We start from the raw sequence: 9,423 nt of genomic DNA on the forward strand, positions 1-9,423 counted from the left end.
GACTCAACTACTACCACAGGCAGTGCATTCCATGCCCCCACTACTCTCTGGGTAAAGAACCTACCTCTGACATCCCCTCTATATCTTCCACCATTTATCTTAAATTTATGTCCCCTTGTAATGGTGTGTTCCACCCGGGATGATACAGATGGACTGGTCATGTTGGCAGTACAGTGGCAAATGGAATTTAACCAGGAAAAGTGGTAGCTCTTCTCCAGAGTCAGTGCAGACATGATGTGCCCAGTGACTTCCATCTGTACTGGATCATTCTAGAAAACACTGAACATTCAGTATCACGAGTAAGCGGGAAGAAGATTGAGGAATTACTGATTCCGGGATTGAACCCAGCAACTGTTTGCATCTTCTGGGGAGGAGAGAGGAAGGACCCATGGGGAAAAAGCACCTTAAGATCTGCATTGTTCCACAGGAGAGCAGCATTCAATCATTTCGAGAAATGGAGAATAGCAGAATAACCATTGACAATAATTTGCTTGATTATGTTTATCAATTGGTAACCAAGTTATTTTGTATTAACTGTTTGCGGTTTCAATGGTCCGGTTATTACCCATCATTCCATGCGGCTGTGAATGTGCCCTAGCACGTCACAGGAGCCCAGTGCGCAGACGCAATGCTGGGCTGTATCTGGAGCATGCGCAGTGTCACTTTGCTGGGAGGTCTGCGAATGCGGGAGCGGCTGTTTGGGGCGGTGAGAGTCGGTGAGGCGGAGGGAGGAATGGAGCCGGGAGCCGGGTGGGGAGGGAGTGAAGGCTTCAGAAACACCCCCTGCTGGTCACAAGGCCGGTTTAAGACTGCAAATCCCGCGTTTGCAGCTGCGGAGCTTTTATCCAGTATCAAGCCCAGTTCCACGGCCGCCATCTTTGTTTAGCGGCGCGGCTGAGGGGCCATTGTGATGACGTAACAGAGGCTTCTGGATCTTGGTGACCAGGAGAGAAAATCATTGTGTCGATGATTGACAGGCCCCTCCAGAGGGGAAAGGTGCTGCTGCCATGTATGGCAATCCGGAGAACAGAAGAATAATAACATCAGAATTAGCAGCAGGGAATGGCCATTCGGCCTATTAACCCTGCTCTGCAATTCAATAAAGGCATGGCTGATCCGCATGTGCCTTTAATCACATTTTCCTGCCTTCCCCAAAAACCTTTGACTCCCCAGTAGATAAAAAAAGACTAACTCAGCTTCGAGTATATTCAGTGGCCCAGCGCCATTGCTCTCTGGGAAAGAGAATTCCACAAACTCAGCTTTGATAAAGAGTCATCCAGACTCAAAACATTAGCTCCCTTTTCTCCCCACAGATACTGTCAGACCTGCTGAGATTGTCCAGTATTTTCTGTTTTTGTTTCACATTCCAGCATCTGCAGCAATTTGTTTTTATCCACATACTGATGACCCTCTGAGGGAAGACATTTCTCCTTATCTCAGTGTCAAATTGGAGAACTCTTATCTTTAAACTGTCCGCCATATGTGGGAAAATATTCTTTCATCAAAACCCCTCAGAATCTTAGATGTTTCAAGAAGATCACCTCTCATTCTTCTAAACTCCATCGGTTACAGACCAAACAGGCTCAATCTTCACCCATAAAACAAACTCTCCCATCCCAGGAATCAGACTAGTGAAACTTCACTGAACTGCCTCCAAAGCAAGTAAAATCCGTATTAATTAATTCTGGGACATTAGCACTGCTGTCTCACGCACCGAGGTCCCAGGTTCGATCCCGGCTCTGATCTTAATTTATAACCATGACAAACATTTCTGACCATTGTAATGTCCTTTTACAGCTGCTTCCAAAGCTTCTGATATATTTCCAGCCGAAGGTTGCAGCAGGAGATTGTAAACTTGAAAACACCAGAATTGTGACAGAGGTGAGGATTATTATTATTATTATTAATTATAAATTTAGAGTACCCAATTATTTGTTTCCAATTCAGGGGCAATTTAGCATGGCCAATCCGAAGCTGGCACTCCCAGTGCAGACTGTGGTGTTGTGCCAAGGTTCCAGGTTCGATCCCGGCCCTGGGTCACTGTCCGTGTGCAGTTTGCACATTCTCCCCGTGTTTGCATGGGTTTCGCCCCCACAACCCAAAGATGTGCGGGTTAGGTAGATTGGCCATGCTAAATTACCCCTTAATTGGAAAAATTAATTGGGTACTCTAAATTTATGTTTAAAAAAAAGATAAATAAATACCCCATGGAGGCTACAACTCCCGAGTAAAATAGTCCAGTCTTAAGCAGCAACGAATAGAGTGAGAGCTGAGCGGTGACAGGCACGGGTTACCGGCCGCCATCTTCACAGAGGACAATGCGCCGCAGGGAAGGGGCTGGTTAGGCACAGTGGGCTAAGACAGCTGGCTTGTAATGCAGAACAGGACCGGGTTCCATTCCCGTTCCACCCTCTCCAAACAGGCGTTGGAATGTGGCGACCAGGGGCTTTTCACAGTAACTTCATTGAAGCCTACTCGTGACAGTAAGTGATTATTATTGTTATTCTTATGCGCTGCGTGCCTGGACCGGATGCTAACTCTCCCGGATTGACTGACTGGAGTCTCCAGGATTTTATTTTAATCATTTGTGGGAGTCACTTGCTGAGCCAACATTTATTGTCCATCCCTAATTTCCCTCGAACTGTGTGGCTGGCTCGGCCATCTCGGAGGGCATTTAAAGAGTCAACCACATTGCTGTGGTTTGGAATCGTGTCGGCCAGACCAGGTAAGGATGGCAGATTTTCTTTTCTGTTCATTCACGGGATGTGGGTGTCGCTGGCTGGGCCAGCATTCACTGCCCAGCCCTAATTACCCTTGAACTGAGAGCAGCTCAGAGAGCATTTTAACAAACAATTTTATTGAGGTAGTTTTTTGGCATTGTAAACAGTTACAAACATCAACAGAAAAATGTGCAAACATCCACGAGCATTCAATACTTCAGTCGTAACATACTGCACAAGCCCGCTCCCACCGGTACTACCCACCAATTTATCCCTCCTACTCTCACTCTACCCCCCCCCCCCCCCCCCCCCCCGCTAACGCTCACCTCCCGCAAAGAAGTCAAGGCGAACTTAATTTTTTCCATACCCAGGAATCTTGACACGTCCATAAGCTACAACTCAGTCTTCGGGGGTTTTGAGTCCCTCCATGCCAATAATATTCGTCGCCGGGCTATCAGGGAAGCAAAGGCCAAAATATCGGCCTCTTTCTCACCCTGGACTCCCGGGTCTTCTGAAACCCCAAAAATTGCCACCCCTGGACCCATCGCCACCCTTGTTTTTAGCACCCAGGACCTGATCCCTGCAAATCCCTCCCAGTATCCCCTAAGCATCGGGCATGCCCAAAACATTTGTACATGGTTCGCCGGTCCTCCTGCGCACCTAGCGCATTTATCCTCTACCCCAAAGAATTTGCTCATCCGAACCACCGTCATGTGGGCCCGGTGAACGACCTTAAATTGAATCAGGCCGAGCCTGGCACATGTTGCGGTCAAATTTACCCTACTCAGGGCTTCTGCCCACAGCCCGTCCTCCATTTCCCCGCCTAGCTTCTCCTCCCATTTGAGTTTCAGTTCCTCCATCAGGGACCCTTCCTCCTTCATGTGTACCTTATAAATATCAGAGACTCTACCCTCCCCTCCTTCCCCCCTAGAGACTATCTCAGAGAGCATTTTAAGGGTCAACCAGCTGACTGTGGATCTGGAATCACATGTAGGCCAGACCAGGTAAGGATAGAAGATTTTGTTCACTGAAGGACAGGAGTGAACCAGATGGGTCTTTGCAACAACCAACAATGGTTTCATGGTCATCAGTAAACTTTCAATGAATTCAAATTTTACTTTCTGCCTTGGTGAGATTCATGCCTGTGTGTCTGGGAAATCATTAGGACAGTAAAGAAGAATTTTTTGAAATTTTCTTTGAACATTTCTCTTCAGCGGATATAAAAATATTGAAAATGGGATAAAGGTTGTTTGGCTGACAGTCAATCACTGTCCTGTAAGGTAATGAGTCCTTTTGCTTCCCAATTGGCCGAGGAAGGCAGTGTGTCACAAGGATAGATGTGTTGACCGATTAATGGCTGGAGGATGGGGGCAGGTCATGTGATCCAACCTCCAGGAATACATTTAATCAATGTTGGCGAGGAGAGAATGTTGTGAATTTCTATCCTAAACTGACAGTGAGGTTTCTGTAAATTTACAGGATGCTGAAAGTGGAGGTTTAACAGACGGGTAACACAAACCAAACGTCACACCGCGATCTGACAGTCACTCGATTCATTAGAAACTGAATTTCAGCAGCATCTGGGTGTGGAAGGTAAAAGGTTTGTCTGTTCTGTCTGTGAGGGAAGATTTCAGGTCTCAGTGTGACTGGAAAAGCCCCGAGATTCACAAACCCTGGTTAGACCAAACCTGGAGAACTGTGTTCAGTTCTGGGCAACAAACCTGAGGAAGGATAGAATGGCCTCGGAGGGAGTGTAGCACAGATTTACCTGAGTGATATCTGAACCCCCCCCCCCGGGGTTAAATTGCAAAACTAGATTACACAAACGAGTCAGAGACATGATGACACAGTGAATGGAATTTGGCCTATTGAGTCCATGCTAGCTCTCTAGTGCAATCCAGTCAGTGCCATTCTCCTGCTCCATCCCTGTATCCTCGCAGGTTTATTTCCCTCAAATCCAATTTCCTTTTAAAATCAAATCATTCATTGTGTCTATTTTCAAACTCCCTCACAGGCAGCAAGTTTCAGGTCTTTGCCGCTGGCTGTGTGAAAACATATATCTCATATCTCCTCATTTCTCCTGTACCTGGGGCAGCACGGTGGCACAGTGGTTGCATTGCTGCCTACGGTGCTGAGGACCCAGGTTCGATCCCGGCTCTGGGTCACTGACCGTGTGGAGTTTGCACATTCTCCCCGTGTTTGCATGGGTTTCGCCCCCACAACCCAAAGATGTGCAGGATAGGTAGATTGGCCACGCTAAATTGCCCCTTAATTGGAAGAAATATTTGGGTACTCTAAATTTAAAAAATATATATCTCCTGTACCTTTTACATACAAACTAGAATCAGGCCACTCGGCCCCTCAAGCCTGATCTGCATTGAATAAGATTGCGGCTGATCTCATTCTGACCTCAACTTCTAACCTCAACATTCTAACCTCAACTGAGGGGCTGTTTAGCACAGGGCTAAATCGCTGGCTTTGAAAGTAGACCAAGGCAGGCCAGCAGCACGGTTTGATTCCCGTAACAGCCTCCCCGAACAGGTGTCGGAATGTGGCAACTAGGGGCTTTTCAAAATAACTTCATTGAAGCCTACTCGTGACAATAAGCGATTTTCATTTAATTGTTTTTCATTTCAACTCCTCTTTCCTGCCGACCCCGATAACCTTTCACCCCCTTGCCCATCAAGAATCTATCCAGCTCTGCCGTAAACATATTCAAGGACTTTGCTTCCACTTCCTTTTAAGAAGTCTTACAACACCAGGTTAAAGTCCAACAGGTTTGTTTCAAACCTGTTGTACTTTACCCTGTTGTTGCAAAACTTCTAACTGTGCTCACCCCAGTCCAGCGTCGTCATCTCCACATCGTGACTGCCTTTTAAGGACGCGAGTTCCAAATTCTTACAACCCTCAAGAGAATAAAAAATCCACCTCTCCATCTGAAATGGGGCCCCCTTATTTTGCAATAGTGACCCTCTTGTTCCAGATTCTCCCACAAGAGGAAACATCCTCTCCGCATCCACCCTGTCAAGACCCATCAGCATCTTATATCGTTCAATCCAGGTTTTACCCAAAACTTTCAATCTGTGTTCCGACTGCTTGTACGATCAGTGAATGGAAATAGTTTGTTTGCCCACCTGAATGAAATCTTGACAATCTTGTGTCCCTGAATCAAATCTCCCCTCAATCTCCTTTGCTGGAACCATTCTGGTAAATCTCCTCTGCATCTTCGCCAAGAACCTTCACATTCTTCCATTTTTTTTCATTTTAGAGTATCCAATTGATTTTTTTTCCAATTAAGGGGCAATTTAGCGTGGCCAATCCACCTACCCTGTACATCTTTGGGTTGTGGGTGCAAAACCCACACAAACACAGGGAGAATGTGCAAACTCCACACGGACAGTGACCCGGAGCTGAGATCGAACCTGGGACCTCGGCGCCGTGAGGCTGCAGGGCTAACGTTCTGCACCAATGTGCTGCCCACTTCACATCCTTCCTGAAGCGTGGTGACCCGAGCTTCATAGAATTCCTACAGTGCAGAATCATAGAATTTACAGTGCAGAAGGAGGCATTTCAGCCCATCAGGTCTGCATTGGCCCTTGCAAAGAGGACCCTCCTTCAAATTAAGCCCACGCCTCCATCCTGTCCCCGGAACCCAGTGACCCCAACTAACCTTCGGACACTAAGGGGCAATTTAGCATGGCCAATCCACCTAGCCTCCACATCTTGGGACTGTGGGAGGAAACCAGAGGAAACCGGCGCAGACACGGGGAGAAATTGCAAACTCCAGACATTGTCACCCGAGACTCGAATTGAACCCGGGACCCTGGAGCTGTGAGGCAGCGGTGCTAACCACTATGCCACCAGAAGCATAGTTTCGGCATCAATATTTCAATTTATGAAGCTCAAGGTCGAATATGCTTTGTCTTAATATGTCTTGTAGACATACAAAATCCCTCTTCACCTCTTTCTCTCTCCTCCCAAAGAGGTCAACTGGGTTTTATAACAATCTATAGTTTTCATGGTCATTTTTTCCCAGTGCCGGCCCAAGAAATGACCAGAATCATTCAGCAAATTCACAACCTGCCTTTGTGTTTTTGTGGGTTCTCTCTCACTCCCTATTTTCTGTTTTCAATCAGTTTCACAGAGTGTTCGAAGGGGAGGCTTCAAAGTCCGGAAACTCAAACCAAGCATCACATCAGGATCTGACAGAGCCCTCAATTTATCATATCCTGAATATCATCGGTCTTTAAACATGGAAAGAAAAAGCAGTGGAGAGGAACCGTACTTGATTTGTGTGTGTGGACGAGGATTCGCTCTTTCATCAGGCCTCACAGGCCACAAATGCAGTCACACTGAGGAGAAATCGCGGAAATGTGGGGACTGTGGCAAAGGATTCCCTTCCCCATCCAAGCTGGAAATTCATCGATGTAGTCACACTGGTGAGAGGCCATTCACCTGCTCGGAGTGTGGGAAGGGATTTACTGTTTCATCTGACCTGCTGAGTCACCAGCAAGTTCACACTGATGAGAGACCGTTTAAATGTCCAGACTGCGGGAAGTGCTATAAAAGTTCTGGGAGTCTGACACGCCATCAACGTGTTCACACTGACGAAAGACCGTATAGGTGCTCTCACTGCGGGACTGGGTTCACACAATCAATTCAGCTCACTATACATCAGCGAACCCACACTGGGGAGAGGCCATTCACCTGCTCCGAGTGTGGGAAGGGATTCACTGCTTCATCCGCCCTGCAAAATCACCAGCGAATTCACACTGGGGAGAGACCGTTCACCTGCTCCAAGTGTGGGAAGAGATTCACCCAATCATCCACTCTGTCCACACACCAGCGAATTCACACTGGGGAGAAACCGTTCACCTGCTCAGATTGTGGGAAGGAATTCACTCGTTCATCCCACCTGCTGAGACACCAGCGAATTCACACTGGGGAGACGCCATTCACCTGCTCCAAGTGTGGGAAGGGATTTACTGTTTCATCTGACCTCCTGAGTCACCAGCAAGTTCACACTGATAAGAGACCGTTTAAATGTCCTGACTGTGGGAACTGCTATAAAAGTTCTGGGAATCTGACACGCCATCAACGTGTTCACACTGATGAGAGACCGTATAGGTGCTCTCTCTGCGGGACTGGGTTCACACAATCAATTCAGCTCACTATACATCAGCGAACCCACACTGGGGAGAGACCATTCACCTGCTCCGAGTGTGGGAAGGGATTCACCGCTTCATCCTCCCTACTGAGACACCAACGAGGCCACAAATAATGACTGCGATTGGGTTTTGCTGTTCTTCACATTCAGGACTGAACCATGTTCATTTGGGTCTCTTTCTGCTGATAACAAACTCCAGCCCATTTACAGGGGCTAATATTCTGGCTAAAAGTCAAATAAATTAGATTTGTGTGAAATACGCAGTGTGTTGAAACATTTAATATCTCTGACACAAGTTAATTCCTTTTGAAGTTCTCTCGCTCTCCCCTGTCTCTTTCATCCTCACCTCCAACAAGAAGTGTGAGGAGCTTGTGGAGCTTCTTTGTGACTGAGATTGAGTCAATCTGATCAGCTGCCTCTGCTGCTTCCCTCCCTTCCACGAGCCCACCGGACCAAACTGTCTCTAAATTTCATCCTATCTCGAGCCCTGAATTCACATCTTTCTCTAGTTTCTCTCCCATCTCCCCTCAAGCCCTCTCAGAGCTCATCTTGTCCATGAGACCCAGCTCCTGCTCCATCAACCCTATTCCCACTGAGCTACTGACCAGCCAACTACCCTGTGTCCATGGATATTGTCAACATTTCTCTCTCTTCAGGTACTGTCCCTCTGTCCTTCAAATCTGCCATCGTCACCCCCTCCTCAATAAAACAAACCCTTGACCCTGCCATCCTTACAAATTACTGCCCCATCTTCAGCTACCATCTCCTCCTCTTTTGGGGACGCAGTACTTATAAATCATGTGTTTTGTGTGTTTTTTTATTTTGTGAGTTTGTATGACCTACACATTTATATACATGTGCAGGATTAAGCCAGCACCTGCCTTAGCATGGTGCTGGGTGTGAAAAACCAAGTAAAAGAGCATAAATTAAATGATGGATAAATCAAAGGAGGGGACGCCCCTAAAACAACAGGTGGAGCACAACCAAAAAAGGAACAGAAACTTAGCTAAAACCCGTCAAATTAAAATGTGAAAATCGGGGTAGATAAGGAAATCCAACCCCTGCGGTGCCCACCGAGCACGGAAATCTTCCAGTGTGCCCGTGGACACCGCATGCTCCCTCTCCAGGGACAGCCGGCCGAGAACAAGGCCGCGGAAGAGGGGCAGACAGTCGGGCCGGAAGACCTCTTCGCTCGCCCGCTGTCTGGACCGATAAATGGCTAGTTTGGCCAGGCCCAGGAGCAGGTTCACGAGGGCATCCTCTGCCTTCCCCGCCCCTCGCCGCACCGGATGTCCGTAGATCAGGAGCGTGGGGCTGAAGTGCAAACAAAACCTCAACAACAACGTTGTCAAGAAATCAAAGAGGGAGTGTAGCCTGGGGCAGACAACATAAACGTGCTCCACGGTCTCCACCAGGCCGCAAAAGGAGCAGGTCTCTGGCAAAACCGCGAAGTTTTGAATTTGACGGTTGCCCGGCACTGCCATGTGCAACACCCTCCACCCCAGGTCCCCGAGTTTAACCTCCCTCTCCTCTCCA

The 9,423-nt window shown here is 47.6% G+C and overlaps 1 protein-coding gene across 8 annotated transcripts; it reads left to right on the forward strand.

The window, feature by feature from the left end:
- Window positions 1-642: 642 nt before the first annotated feature.
- LOC119959369 (zinc finger protein 2 homolog) lies at window positions 643-8,144 on the forward strand. 8 transcript variants are annotated; one of them, XR_005459175.1, is made up of 3 exons: window positions 643-706; window positions 1,798-1,881; window positions 4,200-4,240. XR_005459175.1 is itself a non-coding variant. In XM_038787662.1 (3 exons), exon 3 carries the CDS (start codon window positions 6,973-6,975, stop codon window positions 7,999-8,001), a length of 1,029 nt encoding a protein of 342 aa, XP_038643590.1. In that variant the 5' UTR covers window positions 643-706; window positions 1,798-1,881; window positions 6,857-6,972; the 3' UTR covers window positions 8,002-8,144. The 8 variants fall into 8 exon arrangements, 5 of the variants coding, with proteins under 5 accessions (XP_038643590.1, XP_038643588.1, XP_038643587.1 ...); XM_038787662.1 differs by lacking the exon at window positions 4,200-4,240 and adding an exon at window positions 6,857-8,144; XR_005459173.1 differs by having other exon boundaries at window positions 658-716; window positions 4,200-4,244.
- Window positions 8,145-9,423: the final 1,279 nt, after the last annotated feature.

This window comes from Scyliorhinus canicula, unplaced genomic scaffold (genome assembly GCF_902713615.1).
Source record: "Scyliorhinus canicula unplaced genomic scaffold, sScyCan1.1, whole genome shotgun sequence".
Lineage (NCBI taxonomy): Eukaryota > Metazoa > Chordata > Chondrichthyes > Carcharhiniformes > Scyliorhinidae > Scyliorhinus > Scyliorhinus canicula.

Coding starts and splice junctions, on each gene's coding strand:
- LOC119959369 (XM_038787658.1), top strand. CDS start 2,375: ATGCAGAACAGGACCGGGTTCCATTCCCGTTCCACCCTCTCCAAACAG. Junction 2,484..6,856: donor ATTGAAGCCTACTCGTGACA/GTAAGTGATTAT, acceptor GTTTTCAATCAG/TTTCACAGAGTGTTCGAAGG.